Raw genomic sequence first — 25,680 nt, 5'->3', positions numbered from 1 at the left:
ACTTAAACAGACAGACGAACAAACACGGTGAGTGAAAACACTTCTAATTTACGTTCTTACTTTGTTTTATTTTCTCCTTCTCTCTCTCCCGTTCTCCACTCACCGAACACCAAACCACCACTGAGTGAAAATGTGCATCTATATATACTGTTGTGCTGGGATTCAATTACTAATTAATTATTCACTTGAATCCCAGCACGTGAATTAATTACGTGAAACCCCGTGTTCACATATTATATTTTAAATGCACGTGCGTGATGTGCAATCCCGTGCCTAAATACAAATATACACTTTTTAAATACACGTGAAACACAGACCCGTTTATATCCCGTGTACCAATGACTATACACCAACATTAACACACACACGCACGCAACATACAACACAGATCACACAAATGCACACAGGGGCGGGGCACTTTGCCACATATACCCCCCCTTGTGCGCAGCACACATGGCCTCAACGGCCACCTCCCCCCTTAAAAACCCAGCAGTCCAGAACAAAGTCTCGGGCTGGGAAGGGAGGCTTCAGTGGGCCCATGGCTGGCCATGCTGTCAGCACCCCTGCCGGTAGTGGCACGGCTGACAGCCTGTTGGTCCCGTCCTGCAGCGAAAAAGCTGCGGGGGCAGGTGGTCCCCCGACCTCCCCCTTCTTCGTAGCCGGCAGCTCCCTCCTGTGGGGCTCCGGCCACAAGAACTCCTGCAGCGAAACTGCTGCTGGGGAAAGTGGTCTCCAGACCTCCTCCCCCTTCTTCGTGGCCGGCAGCTCCCCTTTCTGGGGCTCCGGCCACCGTACTCCCTGCGGAGGTACGGGCAGCAGAGGCAGCTCCTGCTCCTCTGCTCCGGGCGGTGGTGGAGGCAGAGGCAGCTCCAGCTCCTCTGCTCCTGGCGGTGGTGGAGGCAGAGGCAGCTCCAGCTCCTCTGCTCCTTGCGGTGGTGGTGGCGGAGGCAGAGGCAGCTCCTGCTCCTCTGCTCCTTGCGGTGGTGGTGGCGGAGGCAGAGGCAGCTCCTGCTCCTCTGCTCCTGGAGGTGGTGGAGGCAGAGGCAGCTCCTGCTCCTCTGCTCCTTGCGGTGGTGGTGGTGGAGGCAGAGGCAGCTCCAGCTCCTCTGCTCCTGGCGGTGGTGGAGGCAGAGGCAGCTCCAGCTCCTCTGCTCCTGGCGGTGGTGGAGGCAGAGGCAGCTCCAGCTCCTCTGCTCCTGGCGGTGCTGGCTCCCTCTGCTGTGGCGGCTGGGCATGTGCGCGCCGTGCTGCCTTCAGCAGCATAGCGAGAGGCTGCTGGGGGACACCAGCATCCTGCCCTTCTCCCCCCCAAAAATTTTCAGGGGGTTGAGCCTGTAACCCCTCCCCTTCCGGCTCTTGGGGCTGAACCAGCAGGCATTTCCCCTCTGCTGGTGGCTTGGGTCCCAGAGCTGTGGAAGCCCCGACTTGCCTCCCTTTGGGCTGTGGACGCACCGACTCCTCCCTTTTGGGCTGTGGACGCACCGACTCCTCCCTTTTGGGCTGTGGACGCACCGACTCCTCCCTTTTGGGCTGTGGACGCACCGACTCCTCCCTTTTGGGCTGTGGACGCACCGACTCCCCCCTCTTGGGCTGTGGACGTTCGGGCTCCCCCCACTCAGGCGTAGGACGTTCGGGCTCCTCCCACTCAGGCGTAGGACGTTCGGGCTCCTCCCACTCAGGCGTAGGGCGTTCGGGCTCCTCCCACTCAGGCGTAGGGCGTTCGGGCTCCTCCCACTCAGGCGTAGGACGTTCGGGCTCCTCCCACTCAGGCGTAGGACGTTCAGGCTCCTTCCGCTTGGGCTGTGGACGCTCAGGCTCCTCCCGTTTGGGCTGTGGACGCTCAGGCTCCTCCCATTTGGGCTGTGGACGCTCAGGCTCCTCCCATTTGGGCTGTGGACGCTCAGGCTCCTCCCATTTGGGCTGTGGACGCTCAGGCTCCTCCCGCTCGGGCTGTGGACGCTCAGGCTCCTCCCGCTCGGGCTGTGGAGGCAAAACCAGCAGGCATTCACCCTCTGCTGGTGGAGATGGGGACAGCAGGTACTCACCCTCTGCTGGTGGAGATGGGGACAGCAGGTACTCCTCTGCTGGTGGTCCTGCTACCTGGGCTGCTGTTCCATTTATGGTTGCCTCCAGGTAGCTGAGGACAAACTCCACACCTTCCTCCAAGGTGTTTGGGGAGTGTTCCTCCTGATATGCCTCCCATCTCTCACAGTCCATCATCCACAGAGCCCGGACGACCATGGGCAGAGACTGGGCCTCCAGCCCAGCATTCTCCAGGAACCAGCCCCGCAGTTTGATGGCGTCTTCTGCAATTGACTCTCTTTTTTTTTTTTTTTTTCCCCCAAAACAATATTTGTAATCCTCTTTTTTTTTTTTTTTTTTTTTTTTTTAAATCCAGACCCCTCCTGGTCTGACGCTTGGAGGCGCGGCTATCCCACGATGACACCACGTGTCACAAAGACGGCCAGAGTGGGTGGCGTCAGACCAGACAGGAATTCAAAACAAAGACAGTGGTTGATGATGAGCTGAGTGCAATGGCTGCACTCAGCGTTTATTAACAAATAAAAGGGTTGAAAACAGCACAAAACACGGGACACGGCACTACACGCCAAAATAAAAAGACAAACAAAACGTACTACACTTAAACAGACAGACGAACAAACACGGTGAGTGAAAACACTTCTAATTTACGTTCTTACTTTGTTTTATTTTCTCCTTCTCTCTCTCCCGTTCTCCACTCACCGAACACCAAACCACCACTGAGTGAAAATGTGCATCTATATATACTGTTGTGCTGGGATTCAATTACTAATTAATTATTCACTTGAATCCCAGCACGTGAATTAATTACGTGAAACCCCGTGTTCACATATTATATTTTAAATGCACGTGCGTGATGTGCAATCCCGTGCCTAAATACAAATATACACTTTTTAAATACACGTGAAACACAGACCCGTTTATATCCCGTGTACCAATGACTATACACCAACATTAACACACACACGCACGCAACATACAACACAGATCACACAAATGCACACAGGGGCGGGGCACTTTGCCACAGTGTCGCAAAGCCAACACTGCTCATCACCCTGAGAACACGATCCCCACGGTAAAGCATGGTGGTGTCAGCACCATGTTATGGGGATGCTTTTCATCGGCAGGGACTGGGAAACTGGTCAGGATTGAGGGCAAGATGGATGGAGCCAAATGCAGGGAAATTGTAGAGGAAAACCTGTTTCAGTCTGCAAGAGACCTGGGACTGGGGCAGAGGTTCACCTTCCAGCAGGACAATGACCCTAAACACACAGCCAAAGCTACACTGGAATGGTTTAAAAACAAGAACCTGAATGTCTTAGAATGGCCCAGTCAAAGCCCAGACCTCAATCCGATTGAGAATCTGTGGCAAGACTTGAAAATTGCTGTTCACCAACGGTCCCCATCCAACTTGACAGAGCTTGAGCAATTTTGCCAAGAATAGGAAAAAATTGCAGGATCCAGATGTGCAAGGGCTGGTAGAGACTTACCCAAAGAGACTCACAGCTGTAATTGCTGCCAAAGGTGCTTCTACCAAGTATTGACTCAAGGGGGTGAATACTTATACAACCAACAAATGTCTTTTTTTTGTTTAATTAACTTCTGTGTCACAATAAAAATATTTTGCACCTTCAAAGTGTTAAGTATGTTGTGTAAATCAAATGGTAAAAATCCCAATTAAATTCATTTTAATTCCAGGTTGTAACACTACAAAATGTGGAAAAGTCGAAAGGGTTAATACTTATGCAAGACACTAGTGCTCGATAAGCCCCTAATGTCACAGTTCACTTGCAAATGAAAATGCACAAAAACAACTAAAGATCACAGATTAAAAAAAAAAAAAAAAAAAAAATACATCACAGTATCTAAAACTGTTTAATGATTAACTGTTACATTACCGTAGCTTGTCTCTTCGCTTTGTTTTGGCTGCATTTGTATCAGGTGCAAAAAAACGCAAAAAAACCCACAAAAAAACGCAAACAGTAAAATATAAAGGAAAATACAACAAAGATATAATTAAAGATAAAACATAAAGAAATTGCCACTGTCATGCATATTCATGAGCAGTCAAGACTGGGGAGTGGTTTGGTAGCAGTAGATTTATTGGTTATCTATTAATGTATTGTTTATCAACTGCTTCAGACTGATTTGGCATGCAGAGAGAAAAGAAAAAAGCAGACTGCAACGGACATTCAAATAAATCGTAACATTGAAGAGATGGGCTTTGTGTCACAAACTGGTGACTGAGTCGGAAATCATGTGTGACGGGTAAGTGCATTAATTTATTACATTAATATATATATAAAAAAAATGGGGATTGATTTTATTCTTAATACAAGGGAGGTAAAATGCGACTGACGTGTATCTGAGTAACGGATATCCGAGTGCTGACTAATATATATATATATATATATATATATCAAACTAAAATTTAAAGCTACTCTTTTACGAAAACAAATAAATGACATGCAAAATGTAGCAATATCAAAATTTCTCTCTGTTATTATTACTGTAACAATTATTTGTTTTGATTGTTGTTAAACTGTAAAAACCAATAAACAAAGTTTTAATAAATAAATGTATTGTACCAATCTTACATTTTCAGGTTCAACTCCAATATCTTCACAAAACTTTTCCATGCCTTCAGGACCTACAACATCATCGCTACCTGTAATACAATGATTACATCTAAATTAAAATGGGGTGCCTAGCAGCAAGCGCTCTGCTGGATGTACAGTTTTACAGAGACAGGTTACAGAGATGCATAAGGCAAATATGGGCATGTTGTCATGCATACATAATCTTGCTCAAACCACTGTGACCTGATCTCAAAATGAAAGCACTGATTAACACGGATTTATGAACAAGCATATGAGAATAAAAATATAAAAACAAATCATGAATATGTTGAAAAAGATATTGCGGAAATAATATGTACAACGCAGCAGGCAGCAATGGTAAGTAATGTGTTTTGTTGTAAACTTTATACAGTAGCCTGTTCAGTAAAATATTAACAAATAAAATCATATAATCAGTGTACAAAATAAGACAAAAGCTTACTATTGAAACAATTATAGTTGGTGTGAACCAAATATCACAACAATAACTCAAAGGGTCCTATTTAGCAAATATATGCGCAGCTGCTATCACTAGGGCAAAAAGCCATAGTGCACGAAAATGTGATTTAGAAATCGGGTCTCATGCGTGGGCTAACGCATATCAAATAGCAAATCATGCGCCCAGCCAATCAAAGCACAGTGGAGGGAGTAAGGTTACAACCAATAAGGATTCAAGATTCCCTTTAAGAGGACCTGTGCATCTGCGATAGCGAACTGAGGCAATTTTGATTTTTTTTTTTTTTTGCAGTCTGGAGGGGGGTGGGGGGGGGGGGGGTGGAGACAGTGAATACTTACAAAATAATAAAAAAGTAATCTATAAGCAGAATTAAGTTACATAAATATTTTTTTCTGTTTCACTTGCTTAGCGAGCAAGTGCCGGGGGGGGGCGAAAAATGTAGAATCAGGAGTTTCTTAAGTTAGCCATGTATAGCTCGCCTTTGAACCGTGAGCACCGTCGCTGCCTTTATTATAAATGCTTTCCTGATTGTACGCATTTGCATCTTATACAACAATAACAAAGTCTACATTTTTTCATTGGTCCGCATGCGTACCTGTGAACCCCTGCCTAAAAGGCTTTGTCTGACCTGCCTGGCACTTGCAGCATCTGTAACCTACACTACTGGGGCTTCAAGTTCAGCATCTGCTTCCGTCAAACCCTGTAATCTTTCCTCTGTAAGTTCAACATCCATTATGGAGAGCTATGTTGTGTAAAACACAACAAGCCAGGATGATATTGCTAACCTTCTGAGGAGTGTACTGTAGTGTTCCGCCACTTACATCCAAACATCGGAATCACATTTTGAGGATTCCAAATGTTAGTTCAATTGCAGTACGAGCACATTTAAAGGTACGATTATACCTTCGGCAGGGGTTGTGAGGTTGAGCAGCGGTCTCAGTAGCCACCGCTTCAGTGGATACCCGTTGTCCCCTATCAGCCAGCCTCTCAGACTGTCATCCCGCTGAAACGCAGCTGCCACCCGCGAATTAGCGAGGATAAACAAGTCATGAGTGGAGCAACGATAGTTTGCATACACATTTGTGATGTAGTTGTTTGCATCACACATCACACACTACTTGCACGTTGACAGAATAGGTCCCCTTATGATTTACGCAGAAGTGCCTATTCTGTGTTGGTGCGTGTACTTTAGTGCTACAAACAAACAAACAGTGTGCTCTCTGCATGTCTCCTTCCAGGTCAGCCTGAAGAAGTTGGCACACATCAGTGATTGTTTGTCTGTTGAGGTGAAATTGCTGCATACATTGTGTGTCAGACAGGCTCAGAAAAGACAGATGACTTAAATATTTGGGGACGTCTCTTCCTCCACTCTTTCTGGCCACTTAGAAATTATTATTATTATTATTATTATTATTATTATTATTAATTTCTTAGCAGAGCAACTTACAATTGTTACAAAATCACAGTACAAAGTACACATTATGTATTATGTACACAGTACATTATAAAGTATCACATTAATACAATGTGCACTCCATATTTCTTTTATTTCTCTTTTTTCTCTCTTTTCTTTGCCTGCTTCCCTGGTAGTTTCACTGGTATTTATAGTCGACAATGTAATTTGTGCAGTTTAGACCTGGTTTTCACGTCAATTGAAACGCAAATGCTAACACTGTTGATGGTTTGTTAAAATTGCTACATTTGTATTTAAATGAGGACACTCCCCAAGTTCAGCCCATGTCAAGCGCTGACGCTAACTTGCCGGGTGGGCACAAAAACACGTGTTGCTAAATCACATAGGTGGGCAAAGTCTGTTTGCCCACATGTGCGCCTGATTCCGGTGCGCTAACTGTCTGCAAAAGTGTTTTGCGATTGCCTTAGGGGTTTGCGAACTTTGCTAAATAGGGCCCCAAAATCTACTATCTTTATACAACAGAACGAAAAAAAAAAAAAATAGCAGCCATATTTGGTATGACGTAATTTTCAGTGCTCAAGTTTTTGGGTTACGGAGTAATTTACGTTCCAATTTAGACAATATGCAAGTAAAATGTATTTTGGGTGAGTAATATGCAACATTGCATTGAAGTCATGAGTACTTTCAATAAATACTGTACATACTTTGATGCTAACTTATGGGCAGGGCCAGATGGAATACGCGGCCACCGATTTGACCAAAATGCATGGAATTCACTCAAGACAGCAGAAAATGTTAAAAAAAAAAAAAAAAAAAAAAATTGAATTTCTGCGGAATTCAATGTATTCAAATGATGTGTGAAATTAAGTATCGCCTACAGTGTAACACTACAACAGTAACAAAAGTACTAGCATAATCATGTACTACACAGACCTAAAAACAGTAAAGATTCATGGAAATGAACTACATCCGGATTCATGTTGGTGTACATATTACACTGTCCATGGCATTAGCAGCGTTTGTTGCTATGACAGTTGCATTTCCGGTCACACGATCAGTGCACAATAATTTGATTTGAAATACAGTACTGATAGCTACCAGTATTGAGTACTGTAATTATTAAATAAGACAAATGCTAAAATCACACAAAAACAGGAAGCAAAACACTGATGACGCCAGGAAATACGTTTCAACCTAAATTAGTGCACAGGATTGTGCTCAACAATTTCCAGGCGATTCCTATGAAGACGGGGTTTGCTTTTTTGTACATTCTGTCAGCACTCGATCGATCACCTTCGGAAACAAACAGTGTGTGAACATGTGAAATTTCAGAGGCACATCAATCGAAAAGCAAAAAATTAAGCAGGTAAGAATACACAATATATTAATATGATTATTATTACATTTGTTTCCGTTTTGGGCTAGACATGGATAGCAAATCTTGTCTTCAAGTTTTGTGAACTAGCCAACAGCAGCATTAATATTAGTATTAGTAAGAGAACATTAAATCATGGATCAGCTAATGTCCAGCTTCGTGTGTTTAAAGGTTCCTCCAAGTAGCTACGTTTCAAATGGTATACATTTATTATGTCAGGCAAACATTGTATGAATCACATTAGTATATGTATGAAAACATTGCATGTTATTTGGTTGGGGGTTAAAGTTCTCCATTATAATAAATTAAATATTAAATACATTGTTTACATTTAATTAAACATGCAAAGCTTATTTTTTTACACTACTTGATATATTTTTTAATGAGTTTAGCTGATAGTTTCAGCCAAATGCTTTTTTTTAAATAAACATTATGAAACACTGTCTTAATAAATATTGTAGTATCAAAGGTGTGGGGAAATTATTATTATTATTATTACCCTAAAATGCGAAACATGCTGGCAATACATTTTTTTACTAAGTATCTTACAATTTAAGATTTCAACATTATGGATAGATGCACATTTTTATGACATAGGTTAATAAACAGCAAATATGTACATTGCAGTATGTTTCATATTATTTTTATTCATAAAACAAAATAAACTTTTACATAAAATCAAATACCGTATATTAATTTCTGCAGAATTTAAGTAAAATGATCCACAGAATTTGGAAAAATTCCCTGCAGATTCCGTTTGGGCCTGCTTATGGTGTATGCATTAACTACAACCTTACATTTTAAGTTGAAATGTTACTTTGTACAAAAACGTGGTCTTTACAATAAAAAAAAACAACAATTATTCTTATTTGCGTTACTGACCACAAACAATATGGTTAAATATAAAAAACACCAACAGATTTTTTTTTTGGTTCAAACACTGCAAATGGAATATACTTAACAAAACGCCTGCATGCATATACTACATATTTATAAAGAAAATATAATATTATATTCCTTACTCATGCCTTGCTATAGCAATATAAATAGGGGTCTACTTAAATAGTGGTACTTGCTTCCTTACTAAAACAGAGTGCTGTCATTTGTTAAAGGCAAGCATGCAACATCCCCCAGCAGTTGCTGCTGACATTCTCTGTCTGGTGTGGACTTGCCCATACGTTGAGACTGCACGTCTGTATCCACTGAACTGGTTGGAAGTGTAAAGCAAAGCTTTGCCAAGTTATACAGATGTGGAAATCGATTAGAAACAATCCCAAAACACGGTTACCCAAAGGTGTCTGACATTCTTTAATAAAGGCAATATATGCAGCACGTTTGTTGTCATGTTATTTGTCCCATCCAATAATTTTTTTTATTAGTCAAAACAAAGAAAACGTGGCTATTCGTGTCTAAAATTCTAACTGCGTTTAAAAAGTAAGCAGCAGGTTGTTTGAAGCGAGGTGGCTGTGCTAGATCGTACCTGTAGTACTGATTTAACTTGGCTACAACCAACAGGAATACTTTTGTCTGCACTGACTTTCCAGTTTGTTTTCTGAAAGCTGTTTATTTTACATTCAGTGCAGCAGCCTCTAGTAGCCTTCCATTTAATGTGCGCTTTTGAAATTAAATCGCGATTTATCGTATTTTCTCCAAAGACATTACAAGATGTGCAAAACAATTACCTCCACCTGCATGTACAATTTCTTTGGGAAAATATCTGGACACGATCATCATCCAAAATACACTTTGCTTTTTTTGCTTTGTCGTTTTTTTCTGGTATTTTACCTCAAATGCTGAAAACTAGATTTTAGCAACCTAAATCAAAACAATGCAGCACTGACTTTGTCCCACCCCCTACTATACAGTACAGGTCACAGAAAAGCCCGTACAGACGCACTGATAGGCTGATTCATTTGAACAGTAAACAAGAACTGTTGAGGAGACTAAAGGTTGTTTTATATTTCTCTCGCAGACAAAAGCCGTACGTCAGCTGCAGACACTTCTATGGGTGCGCCAGAAGGACTGATGCATCCCCGAATTCACAGACTTTTTGAAGCAGCAAAGTGGTCGTAGCTGTCGGTCATACTTTCAGCCAGTCTGCGTTACTGCCGATGTCGACTTGTGACTAGGGTTGCCAACAAGCTCCACAATCCCGTGACATTGAGACAGGATTTTAAAATTGTCCGTCTCATGAATGAAGTGAATGTGTAAATTGGCTCATATATATTTTTATGAGCAGCAAACAAGTATAACTGATCAGCTGTTCTCCATACTGCCTCCGATCAGACGTATTGAACAGCGGAGCAATTTTACTGATTTGATGGGGAAAGTAATTGCATACAGAAAATAGAGACATTAACTTATTAGTGACTCAAATATATAAAAAGAATAACAATACAAATAAAAATACATTGTATTCATTATTATTATTTTACAAGTGGTTGCTGCACATGGTAGCCTATGTAAGCACCAATATTCATTTTAGCAAAGGTTCATTTACGCTTTAATTTCATTCAGTTTAGAGGTAAGCTTAAAATCCTGTTCTGTTGTTCATGTTTATTGGGTTCCTCAAAAACTTGCTCCATCGCGCTTCACTGGCTTGCGACCATGCGACAAATGTTGGATTTTTTCATCATCCGATCCTGTGCGTTTTGCAGTCGCAGACGCACAAGAAAAGGCTGTACGACTTTTCAGAAAAAGACGCATCTCGCGGCAGTGCGGATGATGTCATTCCGACCATCGGAGAAAATTGGGTCGCAGTCGTAAGTATAAACTAGCCTTAAGACTGTGCAGAGAAATCCAGAATCCAGTCATTTATTCACCAGTCACAAATGTGCATTGCAAGTGTGTGAATTCTTACGTAATTAATATTTTTTCAATACGAGAAACACCCTTTACGCAGCTTATCTGGAGCGCCGATGTCACCAGAACATTTATCATGCAGTGTATCTATAATCCATAAAATATGAGGTTACTGCAGTCTCTGAGATATGAAGCTTAGTGTGGCAGAGGCAGCTTTGTAAAACGACTGCCAAATAAAGGTAATTGTTCATGCACTGTTGTTGCAATGTAGAGTTTAATTATACAATTTCTGAATGTAGACTGTGGTAGACTGTGTTAATGGAATACTTTAGATGACTACAGTTAGTGTGCATGTTTAAGAATATTTGTAAAACATGGATGTCAAATGGTTTAACTTTTAAATACATCCGATTGTTTTAGGTTAACATTATTGCATTTCTCTACAACAATCATCTTGTAATGTCACCAAAGTAAAATCAACAGGTGGCAGCATTGCTCCATCAAGGTCTGCCATCATGTTCTCCACTGCCAGTGACCAGATTTTCAAAGCTCAAAACCAGGACACATTGTTTAATTGAAAAGACTAATTAAACCATTTAAGTATAGGCTATTTTAATGGTTATTTAATTTGCTATCCTCTCACTCTTAGTATTATCTTTTTTTCTTTCTTTCTTTTAAGCAGCTAGCTAATTTCAATACACACCTATAATTTGTGGCTAATTAATTAAAAGTAGCCATATTGTGTTATACATATTGCATACTTTTATACTGAGTTTATTATTATTATTATTATTATTATTATTATTATTATTATTATTATTAATATTATTATTAATAATAATAATAATACTTTAAATACTTTTCTTTCTTTTTTCACTCACTGTGTCAGGCTGTATTAATTGACGTTGGGGTTTTGGTTTAACCTGGTGGATTCGGATGCTTGCAAACTCTCGCTGCTCTGTCTGGGCTAAATCCTGCCAGAATTGAACAGCTACAACATTACCGTATTCATATTGAACATAAAATAAATGAAAATGCATGGCGCACTGAGGAATAAGCACGTACGCCGGTGATTATCACTTCATAAAAATAATGTTCTTGATTACCCTAGTACCTTGGTTTTTTTTTGGTTTTTTTTACATTGCAGGTGCCATTAACTAAAAGCGGTTCCTTACGTTATTTTGACAAACCGTATTTAGAGTGTGTTGCGCTACATGAAGTGGCTGAAAACCTGGACTTTTAAAGAATTTGAGCAAAATGGCGGGACACCGGGACCTTTGAAGGAAAACCGGGGCTCTCCAGGCTAAACCAGGACGTCTGGTCAACCTACCAATGATTGCATTCACCCGTGGAGGAAACCTGGATCCATGTTGCCTAGAGATGACCACAAACCACCATGTATGTGTGTTCATTTTCTGCTACACAAACAATGAATGGCAAATATTTAATTAAGCTAGAATTTAGTCACAGCAAGGTGTCAATTCTACTACAGATGTGACAAGATATTTTCAGGACTCTTCCTACGGAGGTGTAAGGAAGCTGTATTAGTACCATACTTCCATTGGAAATGGGCAGTCAGAGACGCTTAAAACTACATCATGGGTCTCTTTTCCTTTGTTTTCTGATGCTGTAGTTTGTTTTTTGTTTACTTTCGTATCCCCGGGGACATAACACAAGAATGGTATGTAAAATGGAATCGTTTGTAAACATGCAGTAAAATAGATATCCGACAACACTTTGTATCATTAATATTCCCAAAGGTCAAAACAATTCATAGAAATAAACTAAGACATTAAGCGCTTTTTATCAATCTAATGTGTTAGTCTCCTCCTACCTGCATATTCATAAAACCACTCCAAACATCTTTTACTTGAGAAAACTTCTTCAGTTTTGATCCTAGATGCTTCATGTTTTCTGTACATGCTTTAAATGAAACAAAATATTAGGTCGTCAGACAAAACAGGGATTAAGAGGAGAAAAAAAAGGTATTGCATTTCAGTACACATTTCTTATTTTCAAAAGGGGGAAGGGGCAGTCTTTATTTGTTTAAAGTAGTCCTGGGACAAATTATTTTTATTTTTTTACAATAATTCGACGACACGACCTGTGCCCGCCACAAATTATTTAATCTGTGTGGCTTAATTTTCAAAAACGAATGTTATTCCTTTTGAAAAGGTGTCTTTGGCCACTGTGTTTCTTGTGAACACACAACGATGTCAGAGATTATTAAAAAAAGAATGCACCGTCTACTTTGTTTTTACCTTAAATATACACAAGATTATTATTATTTTTTTTTTTTTTTACGGTAACTACTGTACTGTTTTCTTTGTTTTGTAGTTAATTCACAAGGGTAAAGTAAGGCCTTTCTCACTTCTGTGACATTTTTCACCTTTAATGCAGTGTTACATATAATGGCTTTGATAACGTTTGAAAAATGAACGAATATCTGAGCATGAAAATTCCATGTTCGTCCCAGCACTAGTTTAAAGTGTGTGTAGCTAACAAAATAATTCCAGAAATCTTACCCGTTGTGCACTTCAATTCATTATATTGGTTTCAAATATACAGTTTTGAAAGAAATCCATGTATTTTTTTTTATTTTTAAAACACATCTGATACTACACTTGATTAAAAAGATAATCACACTTTCCTTGGTCCTTTCACCAGGAGAATGAAATTATCCTCACCCCTTCCACAGCTTCTTTCCTGTCATTAACCAACCAGCTGATTCCCTTATTGAGTGACGTGCTTTATGCTTTGACCTACAAGACACTAAGGTGAAATGACCCAGGAAGTGAAAACTTTTTTTAACTCTAATATTAGTACCAAATATCTTGTTTGAAAATAAAATACATGTGTGCTATAACATGAGTTTCTTTCAGAACTGCATGAGACACATGTAGCGAATGGAAGTCAGAAAATATTTTTCTGGAATTATTGGTTTAGCTACAATAACTTGAATTGTTTTTCATATTAGAAACTACATGCAACCATCTACATTTTAGAAACACTGCGGTTTACCTATCGTGTCTACTTTTTTTGGCAGATAAGTCATCTCCTGTTGTAGGTCTCCTCTTTTTTCTAGGCGGCATTGTTTTAGAATAGCAGTCTGAGGAACTGCAAGACCGAAGGCTCCCTAAATTAAAAAACAAACAACTGTAAAAGCTGCATCATCTAAAAGTATACTAGTACTATTCCAGAGCAATTTGGGTTCTAATGTTTTTGGAGGGGAGAGGATTTCACAGGAGGCCATTTAATTTGCAACAACATGAACAGAAATAACTCACTTAAGCCTGAATTGTATAACAATCAGATTTACAAATTCCCACAGGGCCCAATTCTGGTTATGTAATTTTATGCAACCATTCTAAATGCACAAAGGGGGAAAGACAAGTGAAAAAAAGGATTAGAAATATGGTAATACTTTTGTGAGAACTTGACCCCACAGAGGTATGACACTTTAAAAACAAAGCATGCCTGGCAGTACAATCTAAAGGGGTAAAGCAAGAAAATCAAAGAATACAACTGTGTACCGAACATTAAGACAGTAGTTCAAAGTCTACAGTCTTTAAGCAGCTGTAACTTCAAAGATCACATGACCTCAATATGGCAGCATTATTAGGTCAGAGGTCAATGTCATGGACACTAACATTTAAGAAAACAAGGTTTACATAACCTTTAAAAATGTTCTGAGAAGAGGCTTTGACAAAAAAAAAAAAGATAGCAGGAAAGGGTTAACTTTTTTTGTATGACACCTACAATCGACCTTGACCATCTTAGGTAAAAGGGTGGTGGCAACAGGATTGCAATCTCATACAAAACTACTGCCCCTTAGAGTGATATTTTAAAAAAGAAAAAGAAAAGCACTTTGCAGGGGTTTCAATACCTGTCTGGTGATCGTCTTGGCTAACGTCTTCTGTCAGATTCTGTAATAAAAAATGTCATCATCTGTCTTGCATTGCAGATACTGTCAACACAATTAATATGCAGAAGCAGAGAAGAACATTTTCTAAAGCAAGTAACATTTCGAAATTGATCCTGTTTCATTTTAAAAAACTGAACGGGTGCTAGCACATATATAAAAAAAATAAATTAGCTCTACTCTGCTTAAAAATACACTTACTGCTCATAAATTATGAAACAGCCATGCACCCATGAACCTTGTGACAGAAAACCCAACCATGTTACAGGTCTGCATATCCACAGTAAATTTTATGTAAAAACAGGCAACACAGTATAGAACCTCTTCAGGGTGATGGACAATTTATAGTGGTATTTTATCCACACAGGATCTCAAAATGCTTTACAAACTGTACAATTCTGTTGTAATTCTATCATGTTTAGCTAAGCTTTAAGCCTTATCTAAGGCCCTAGTGTAACTCTGCTTTATGGTTGCAGGTTGCAGGGCTAAACTCCAGCACAGTGGGTTCTTTGCTTTTCACAAGTGCAAAATACGTCACCAATAATAAAAATGTTACCACACAGAGCTGCCAACATGTGCCAGCTCAATGACATATTAAATTGGATGTATGTGAAACTCAGGAATGTATTGACTTTCACTTGACAAAATTAACCATTTCCAAATATATGATGACTTAACTCTTTCGTATCAATTACCTTTGTTTGAGTATGTTGAAAAACGTATTTTGACCATGCAAAGTTTAATCAAATATGCAAGAGTGGCTAAAGATGCCACCTTCATTAGCCCCACCTATTCACATATTCAGCATCTAAGGAATATCCATATTTCACCAAATTACAGTAGGAGGACTCTCGCAATGCATAGCATGCCTATAAATTTATTATTAGTATTAGACAGACTTTCAAAGTAAAAGGTCAGGCTTTCCTGAAGAAAATGAAGTGACAGAACAGAAGTAGGATTTAAATGTTCTAAATCTAAACTGCTATTTTTAATTTAAATCTGCATATTCTTTATTTAAAAATAAAACAAACACCTTCTGCATAAGAGGCCAGTGACACTGTTAACTAGAAAACATGCAAGCAAACACTAATACCCTATTTCTCTCAATCTCTCAGACGACGATTGAGTCTTTACAGAAGGATAATGAATGTTTTCCACTTTGTATTTCAGACACAACATAACTTTGCATTGCTTTAATATTGAAATCCTTCGATTCATGACAAATCTGCAGGTTTAATGGAGACAGATTTAGGAGGGTAGGAGGCACTTTTTTGATTATACACAGAGAGTGGTGGGTGTATAGAATGGGTTGGAAAGTCCCGTTTTTGAACCCAATTTTGAACCCAATCTGGATGAGGTTCTGGGATCAACTTGCTAAAAGGAACTGGACAAGCATCAATGGACCAAACAACCTCCTTCCGTTTGCGGTTTTACATTCTTATAAACTGTCAGCAAACACACCAACCAGATCAAAGAAATTAATATCAGGTAAGATTCACTGGAATTATTTAGCTAGCACTGTGTTCTTTAAAGAGACCCATATATGACCCACCACCCTGCATCATAGGTCGCTATGGTAATGTGCTTTATCTTATTTAATATTCTAAAGTAACAGCAGGAAGAATCAAAACCCAAAGCAATTACCAGCCTGTTGAGTGTGTGGTAAATCGTGTGAATGTTTGCCAGAGCAGACCGGTGAGAGTTCAGCTGAAAATCTAGAGATAAAAACACAAAAAAAACCACACAAAACAAACATTAGATGCCATATTCTAATATTTGGAAGTTTTATTCTTAAAATATTTTTTCAGCTGACTACTTAGGGCTGTTTTGCTAAACGTAGCCAATTCATATTTCCTAACTGTTGAGATTTTAAACTAGAATTATCAGGAAGCAGCTGGCAATTTTAGCAATCAATCCCTTCCCTCCTACAGTATATGGTTGCCTTGATATGATTCATTCATAGTGGTGGTCCATACTTTAAAAAAAATAAATAAATAAAAATACCTGATCAGAAACACCAGCTTTACACAGAAAATGATGGCTTATAAGTGGTTATATCTAAGAAAATAATTTCATAAATCTACAGTAATCTGTCAGGCACATCCATTCTCTGTGTACTATATGCCCCACCGGCTTTGAAAGAAACGAGTTATATAACATGCGTTTTCATTATCTTGTATTACAGTATATTATAGAAAGCTCCCTTTGCTTGCCTTGCTTTCAGGTTGTCTGGTATCATTTCACTTCCTAGGTCATTCGCTTTAATCAGCATTGTCTTCGGAGCCAAAGCACGCCAATCAATTAGAGAAAGTAGGTGGTTGGTTAATGACAGGAAAAAAGGCACTGAAGGACTGGGGATTACACCATGAGCATGATTTTGTGATGCACTTGCTTTTGTCGGCATGAACATTCAAAAGTATCTGAAATGAAGGCTTGCAAACAGACGGTTTAAAGAAGTAAATGATAAACGGAAAACTCACTATTTTAATAATTCGCCACAACGTTGCGGCTTCCCCCTTCTTCAGACAGCATACAATTATACTGTGTGTGTACTAATATGCTTTCTATAACATTCGGTTATATTTTCGCAACTACTTTTCACACCATATCAACTTACCTTAACTGTAACAGTGCTGTAAAAAATACCTACAGAAAAATAAATACGTAAACTGAGGGACTTCTACTGTATAAAGCAAATGTAAAAAGATTTATTTTCGTCACTCATATTTAACGAGACGTCTCCAGTCATACTGAAAACTTAGTTGTACTGAAGAAATACAAACACTGCAATTGGCATTTTCCCCTTGTCAGGCCAAGCCTGTCACTATGTAAACAGTACGTTATTTGCATCGAGTTTAACGAAGTATTCATACAGCATATAGCAGACTGGAATTTGTAGTTTATTTGCCGGCAAAAGCAGATGCGTCTCAAAATACGACTACGGTGTAAAAAACTACATTGCCCAAGATTCCCATAGAATGAGATTTCATTCACCACCTCCAGCTCCTGACGCTTACCCCTAACTAATGAATGCATTTTTTTATCGTTACAAAAATCTACCACACACCTTATATTACAGTCAACAGATTACTTATGTATTGATTTATTGTAAAGCAAACACTATAGTGTCGCTGTGTTAACAAAATTTAAACGAATTTTAGACAACTGCGTCACAATTTCCCTCTGTAATTATCCGCAGTTTATTTGAAAACTGACCTATTTGTTACAAAATACCGTTAAAAATCGCTCTGCTGCAATCCATACCAAATATGGTATGGTCTTGTCGCTAAAATTATATTTTCTATTGACTAAAACCAGAGTCTGCTTTTGAAAAACTCAACCCTTTAAAAGACATATTACACGACAACCAAGTATTCACCAATGACACAATGTTACCTCTTCTAACCAAAGTCTACATGCAGAATGTTAATAACATTATTCCTATGTTGAACATAAAAAATAAATAAAATAAGGGTCAGAACTGAGATTCACCACAATGAAAACCAGAAACATACTAGAAAGACACGGGTTTACACAAATCAAAAACATACAGCTACTCTTGTCTACGTTTGGTACACCCGTCCCCTATACTAACAAACAAAATGTTATAAAAATAAATCGTCACTATGTACTTACTGACTGCATCAGAGTGCATTTTTATCAAACACACACTGAAAGCTCCTCTGTGTAAATCTGCAGACCGGCCAGTGGGAGGAACATGTCACGATACGACACGCCTACGACTGATGTATTTGGACAGTGGCTTTCAACGCCCCGCCCTTCAATGTAACCTATTTGCCAACCCTCTTGTCAATCACTAGCAGTCCTGCTTTCAATTAGTACCAGCCCCTCGTTGAACGTGAGAGGTCAAAGTTGCAGCAAAATCCCGCCCTTGACAAATTCTATTGGTCCACAGACTCGACACATTTATCGATTAGAGGAGTACAGTATCCTCGTGCAAAATAAAAACCATCCCACGACGAAATTTAATTGGAGGATGTCCACTAGAGGAATTCACTTTTACATTCACCATTGGCAGAAGAAGCTCTCCATCACAAGAGATAGCCCGCATACAGAGACGCTATTGGCCCTGCTGTGGAGTTTTGTTTATTATCAGGTGTGGCGGCTTCACTTGTGTTCACTCAAACTATTTTCACAGTAACGTTTTTGTTGACCTGCAAAATATATGTACGTACAGTTGGAGTAATACGCTGTAAGTAGAAAAACACTTTCAAACAGCATATATTGAGAATGATTTTACTTATGTATTTTATTTGATTCTATGGAAGACTGAAATAATTAAAAATATTATTCACAAGAGGGGACATATATTGCTTTTTTTCCGCAGGAGATGAACATATAAAGAATGTGATTTTTTATTTATTTCCTTTGTGGGTTGTAGATATATGCATTTTTAGGTTTTATAGTTCTAGCTGTATTCACCTACTGTATTTGACATGTAAAATTGTTTCTTATAAAACAGAGAGGAAACCCAAAGGAACCACATGGCTATAAACAGGGTGCCCAGGAAGAGTGTACTTCCATTTCACTTTAGGAGGGTAAGTAGGCCTCACTCTTTGTTTTACTAGTCAAATTGGAACCGTTGAATCTTATTTGACCCATGGCTTTCTAGTTTGAGCTTCAATCAGAATGAAGACTTTATTAGGACCCCACCCCCATTTGCATTGCACTGTCCACCCTTGTGTGTATGCAAATTACGCTGGGTCTTTTGATTCCCCTGAAAAACTGAATAAATATCCTCAATTGTTTTCTGATCACGTTTACCTCACATTCCAGAATCTTCCCTGGTGACTGCATATTTCAAGATATAACTGTCTACTGTGTGCGCTGGTATTGTCCGTGATTTGGTTTGTGGCCCACACTCAAACTGAGTAACTGTGAACTTGGCAGCATTCCTTTGTCTACCTCATCGACCCAGTTGCAGGTTTTACCCCTGTAAGAATGGACAACAATCCCACAAGGCACCCTCTAACATCTTGTGGTTAATGGATGCCTGAGTCCACGATGCCATTGAAAGGCTGTTCAACCCCGATGTTATATGTTAATATCACTGTCTGTCCTCAAATAATTCACTAACCCTCAGATTTGAAATAAGAAAATCTTCACGTTTTGATGAGAAATAGAAAAGTACACAAAGCACTGACTGCAATACTACTAATGATTTATGGGTATAGTCTTTAGTGGGAAAATTCATTTTCTTGTATTTTTCTTCATGCAATTGCTATATGGTTTGGTTTTGACTGATAAGAAAGGGAAGTGAGAAATTCATTTTTGAAAGATAACATAGTAATGCAACATAAACAGGACATTTACAAACAGGAATGTGTGGCATGGAGCATTGTCCTGCTGGAAAAACCAATCCTCAGAGTTGGGGAACATTGTCAGAGCACAAGGAAGCAAGTTTTCTTCCAGGACAACCTTGTACTTGGCTTGATTCATGCCAAAGCTGCTCGATTCCAGCCTTGCTGAAGCACCCCCAGATCATCACCGATCCTCCACCACATTTCACAGTGGGTGCGAGACACTGTGGCTTGTAGGCCTCTCCAGGTCTCCGTCTAACCATTAGACGACCAGGTGTTGGGCAAAGCTGAAAATTGGACTCATCTGGAGGTGCTTCAGCAAGGCTGGAATCGGGCAGATTTGTCTTTGTGAAGGACGCATGAATCAAGCCAAGTACAAGGTTGTCCTGGAAGAAAACTTGCTTCCTTCTGCTCTGACAATGTTCCCCAACTCTGAGGATTGGTTTTTCCAGCAGGACAATGCTCCATGCCACACAGCCAGGTCAATCAAGGTGTGGGTGGAGGACCACCAGATCAAGACCCTGTCATGGCCAGTCCAATGTCCAGACCTGAACCCAATTGAAAACCTCTGGAATGTGATCAAGAGGAAGATGGATGGTCACAAGCCATCAAACAAAGCCGAGCTGCTTGAATTTTTGCGCCAGAAGTGGCATAAAGTCACCTAACATCAATGTGAAAGACTGGTGGAGAGCATGCCAAGACGCATGAAAGCTGTGCTTGAAAATCAGGGTTATTCCACCAAATATTGATTTCTGAACTCTTCCTAAGTTAAAACATTAGTATTGTGTTGTTTAAAAATGAGTATGAACTTATTTTCTTTGCATTATTCGAGGTCTGACAACACTGCATCTTTTTTGTTATTTTGACCAGTTGTCATTTTCTGCAAATAAATGCTCTAAATGACAATATTTTTATTTGGAATTTGGGAGAAATGTTGTCAGTAGTTTATAGAATAAAACAAAAATTTTCATTTTACCCAAACACATACCTATAAATAGTAAAACCAGAGAAACTGATAATTTTGCAGTGGTCTCTTAATTTTTTGCAGAGCTGTATATATATATATATATATATATATATATATATATAATATATATATATATATAATATATACTTGTATTCTAAAACCACTGTATGGCCAGTATCCAGAGCGCATTGCAAGAACATTTTATTTTTTCCTGTTTGCTGTTGGAGGTCGGTTGTTTCTGACTTCCTTCTGGAGTACCGCCAGGACGGTGCAAGCAGTGTCTGCCAAGAAAGTTTTAAAAGTGTAAACAAAGTACGTGCTGTTTGATAGATTATTGAACAAAAACAACATTTTTTTGACATTGTAGTCGATTCTCCTCCTTTAAGGAGCACAAGGGGCCAATACAGTGCTGCCTACAGGCCTCCAGCCAAGATCCGCACCTGTTTTAAATAAACATGAAATATTTACTGTATATTTACATTCTAGTGTCCCCTTGGTGACACACAGAAAGTTGTAACTCTTCACTGTATTTAAAGAATGTTTCTTTAAAATCTGTTTTGAATATTTTTGAAATATTTATGAAACTGTGCTAGACTGTTAGAGAAGCCAAAACTATCTGTAACAGTTGCATGGATATCAAACTAATGTTTATATAAAATAACCCACTCAGTGCGTGCACATGAGCTCAAGATTTATGAAAACGGCATTTTTCTGAGTTAAGCACTTGGCACTAGACTTGGAACAGGTAATCCAATCGCAGCAGTTTATATATTTACTGAAAAAAGCATGTAATCTTACGGAGCCCGGGAGGGGACATGAGAGAAAAAATGTTTATCTTCTGTGCAGGTCTTACTATCTACTGGCCACCAGATAGTGAGATGTGTGCACAAGATACATATTATTTTTTATTATTATTATTTGTTTATTTAGCAGACGCTTTTAACCAAGGCGACTTACAGAAACTAGGGTGTGTGAACTATCTATCGGCTGCAGAGTCACTTACAATTAGGTCTCACCCGAAAGACGGAGCACAAGGAGGTTAAGTGACTTGCTCAGGGTCACACAATGAGTCAGTGGCTGAGGTGGGATTTGAACGGGGCACCTCCTGGTTACAAGCCCTTTTCTTTAACCACTGGACCACACAGCCTCCTGTGTGGTCCTGTGTTTTTTCTCTCATGTCCCGTCCTGGGCTCTGTATAATCCTATTGAGTTACACTTCGATTTATACTGTGACCCACTAGATGGTGCCTTTGTACCACTTGTCTAATCATTGCAAAATAAAGTTCATTCTGATTTTCATTCCATGAGATTAGTTGATAGCTAGGTGTGGCAAAGTGGTTTGCAGTGCACAGCAATGAAAGACACAACACAGTTCACGGTCCAACAGTTTATTTGGCTGGGTTGCTTGGGGGCAACAGTAAATAATAACAACTGGCACTATACAACAATGTGTATTGCACAGTTAAAAACCACGGGGTCGATTGCAACGTACCAAAGTTAGTCTACTTGATGCGTCTAACTAGCGGATTAAGCAGGTTTAGTCCACTTGATTGGACTAAAGTTAGTACACCCGCTAATCCCGATTGCAGTGTACCAGAAGATAATCATCACATGTAGATCATCCGCTAAATCGGGCTAAACAAGAAAACTGAAGCCTTTTGAACCTCATTCTGAACCATTTGAAGCATCTTCCTCTGTCCCCTCTCATCTGAGGTTCCTAATCTGCCTTTTTCCTCCTCAACAAGAGCTGCTATTTTTCTCTGCCTCCTCGGTAGAACCTTCACCATACATCACAGTTCTTGTCCACTGAATCCAGTATCTCTGAGAAGCTGGGTCATGGAGTGCATGACGAATTTCGACAAACTCCCCTCTACTGGATAAACCGTGACTCTCCACCCCCGCTGTTCCACCTCAGGGGCTAACTCAGCATACTTTAAATGTTAGTTTATTTTAAGGTGTAATTATACAATGTATACTGCTAGTCTGTCATTGCAAAATACAGTAAACATTATTGTGAGTTCATTTTAAGGGGATAATTATCAACATAGTTTCCATGCAATCATCCGTGAACTTCTGTTAGCCGATGACTGTGCTCTTCTAGCACACTCAAAATGATATCCAACACATTACCTCCTGCTTTGCAAGGAGATAATGTGTTCTTATATGAGGCTGACACGTGGACACCCCACTGCCGCTATATTGGTAAACTGGAGAGTTGTCACCTCAGATGCCTAAGGAAGATCAGTGGCATCAAAACCCCAAACACAGAAGTGCCTACCAGGTGTGGCATGAGAGGTATAGACGCTTGATGGCCATTTCGCCCGCATGCCAGATGAGAGAATTACCAAGCAGATCTTTTTTGGCCAGGGGAAACATCATCACAGGGCCCCCTGCAAGCGCTACAAAGACTTATTGAAAGCAACATTGAAGAAGTGCAATATAGAAGACCACAGCAACTTTGAGGACTTGGCTTTAAATTGACTTCATTGGCATCAATTATGACTTCACCAAAAAGCACAGACAAAGGAAGGCTGGTACTGCTGCAATTCTTTCTAACCGTACTCGCTCGTGTCCAGTCTGTGATTGTCTGTATGCCTCTCGAGCTGGACTCGGGACATACCATGAGTCTGTTGTGAGGTCATTTCACCGCAGCAATGGTCAAAGCATGTCACTGGGGAAAGGGAATCAGCTGGTTGGTTTGTACTTAATCTGTCTAGATTGCTTTACAGTGATAATGGAAATAGGTTTTGTGAAAAAACAAAACAAAAAAAAAAAAACTATATGTTCTCATTGAGGATGTACCAGTTTGTTAATAATATTTTTAATATTTAAAAAAGTATTTATGCTCAAGTTGGATCCCTCTATTTAATTCCTTGTGTTCCATTACTGTTTTTTCATCAATATAAATACAATTATTATGCAATTCATTAGCCCTCAGTCAGACACGGCCCTGCAGATGTGTACGGTACAGTACAGCAAATAAAGGGGCTCAAGTTACTGGATATGTAATGGTTTAAATACAGTGCCGTGAAAAAGTATTTGCCCCCTGTCTGATTTTTGACTGAATGTTATCAGATCTTCAACCAAAACCTAATATTAGATAAAAGGGACCCTGAGTGAACAAATAACACAAAAATGTGATACATATTTCATTTATTTATTAAAGAAAGTTATGCAACACCCAATGCCTCTGTGTGAAAAAGTAATAGCCCCCTTAGACTCAATAACTGGTTACGCCACCTTTAGCAGCAATAACTGCAACCAAACGCTTCCTGTAGTTATGGATTAGTCTCTCACAGCGCTGTGGAGGAATTTTGGCCCACTCCTCCATGCAGAACTGCTTCAACTCAGTGACATTTGTGTTTTTTCCAGCATGAACTGCTCGTTTCAGGTCCTGACACAACATCTCAGTGGGGTTTAGGTCTGGACTTCGACTAGGCCATTCTTCTTCAACCATTCTGATGTAGACTTGCTTGTGTGTTTCGGATCATTGTCTTGCTGCATGACCCAGCTGCACTTCAGCTTCAGCTCACGGACGGATGGCCTGACATTCTCCTGTAGAATTCTCTGATACAGAGCAGAATTCATGGCTCCTTCAATGATGGTAAGGTGTCCAGGTCCTGATGCAGCAAAGCATCACCAAACCATGACACTACCACCACCATGCTTTACCGTTGGTATGAGGTTCTTGCTGTGGAATGCAGTGTTTGGTTTTCGTCAGACATAACGGGGCCCATGTCGGCCAAAAAGTTCCACTTTTGACTCATCTGTGCATAGAACATTGTTCCAGAACTCTTGAGGATGATCCAGGTGCTTTTTGGCAAACTTGAGACGAGCATTAATGTTCTTCTTAGTGAGCAATGGTTTCCGCCTTGCTACTCTGCCATGAATCCCATTTTTGCCCAGTGTCTTTCTGATGGTGGAGTCATGAACACTGACTTTAGCTGAGGCGAGTGAGGCCTGCAGATCCCTGGATGTTGTTCTAGGGTTCTTTGTGACTTCCTGGACGATTTTACGCTTAGCTCTTGGAGAGATTTTGGCAGGACAGCCACATCTGGGAAGATTCACTACTGTCCCAAACTTTCTCCATTTGGACAATATGGCTCTGACTGTGGTTCGGTGAAGCCCCAGATCCTTAGAAATGGCTTTGTAACCCTTTCCAGACTAATTGGTATCAACAACTTTTTTCCGGAGGTCTTCAGGAATTTCTTTTGTTCGTGGCATGATGTGCCTCTAGAACAGGGGTGGGCAATCCTGGTCCTGGAGGGCCAGTGTCCCTCCTGGCTTTTGTTCCAACTGTGCTCAAAATTACTTAATTAGACCAATAATTGGTAATAATCAGTACAATTAAGTAATTTAGAGCACAGTTGGAACAAAAGCCAGGAGGGACACCGGCCCTCCAGGACCAGGATTGCCCACCCCTGCTCTAGAACCTGTGTGCTGACAACTTCACTCTGATGGTAAGGGCCAAAGTTAGTCAGATTTATATTGGGCAGGGCTGGCCCAAAATCAGGCCTGGTTGTTAACCAAAGTACTCAAACAGCTGACCCTAATTATCCCTTTAATTGGGTTGAGTTAACTAGGGGGGGGGGGGGGGGCAATAACTTTTTCACACCTGAAGATTGCATGTTTGATTACCTTGCACACCAAACAAATAAAAGAAGCACAAAACTTTGGTGTCATTTGTTCTCTCAGACTCCCTCTATATACTACTACAACCCACAAAAAAATCTTACCAAATACAATGTGAAAAATGTGCAAAAA

General features: G+C 39.9%; 2 protein-coding genes across 9 annotated transcripts in view; one reads left to right on the top strand and one right to left on the bottom strand.

Annotated features, from left to right (window-relative positions):
• Window positions 1-18,370, bottom strand: part of LOC117409456 (DCN1-like protein 4) — a 34,051-nt gene extending 15,681 nt beyond the window's left edge. Inside the window, exons 1-6 of one of the 8 annotated variants that reach the window (XM_034015544.3) lie at window positions 18,265-18,370; window positions 16,273-16,343; window positions 14,593-14,632; window positions 13,728-13,842; window positions 12,541-12,629; window positions 4,638-4,708 (exon numbers count right to left, since the gene is read on the bottom strand). In XM_034015544.3, the coding sequence (XP_033871435.1) occupies window positions 4,638-4,708; window positions 12,541-12,629; window positions 13,728-13,842; window positions 14,593-14,632; window positions 16,273-16,343; window positions 18,265-18,283 (405 nt within the window). In that variant the 5' untranslated portion in view covers window positions 18,284-18,370. The other 7 variants (XM_034906125.2, XM_034906131.2, XM_034015547.3 and 4 more) reach the window with 7 other exon arrangements.
• A 347-nt stretch (window positions 18,371-18,717) lies between these two features.
• The window catches only part of LOC117409200 (protein furry homolog-like), a 207,520-nt gene continuing 200,557 nt past the window's right edge, over window positions 18,718-25,680 (top strand). Inside the window, exons 1-2 of the mRNA XM_058997432.1 lie at window positions 18,718-18,841; window positions 19,112-19,187. The gene's annotated coding sequence lies outside the window, so the exon portion shown is untranslated. The remainder of the gene's footprint in view (window positions 18,842-19,111; window positions 19,188-25,680) is intronic.

This window comes from Acipenser ruthenus, chromosome 2 (assembly GCF_902713425.1).
Source record: "Acipenser ruthenus chromosome 2, fAciRut3.2 maternal haplotype, whole genome shotgun sequence".
In the NCBI taxonomy this organism is placed as follows: Eukaryota; Metazoa; Chordata; class Actinopteri; order Acipenseriformes; family Acipenseridae; genus Acipenser; species Acipenser ruthenus.
Note: the sequence above shows the minus strand (reverse complement) of the source record. Positions and strands in the feature narration are given on the sequence as shown.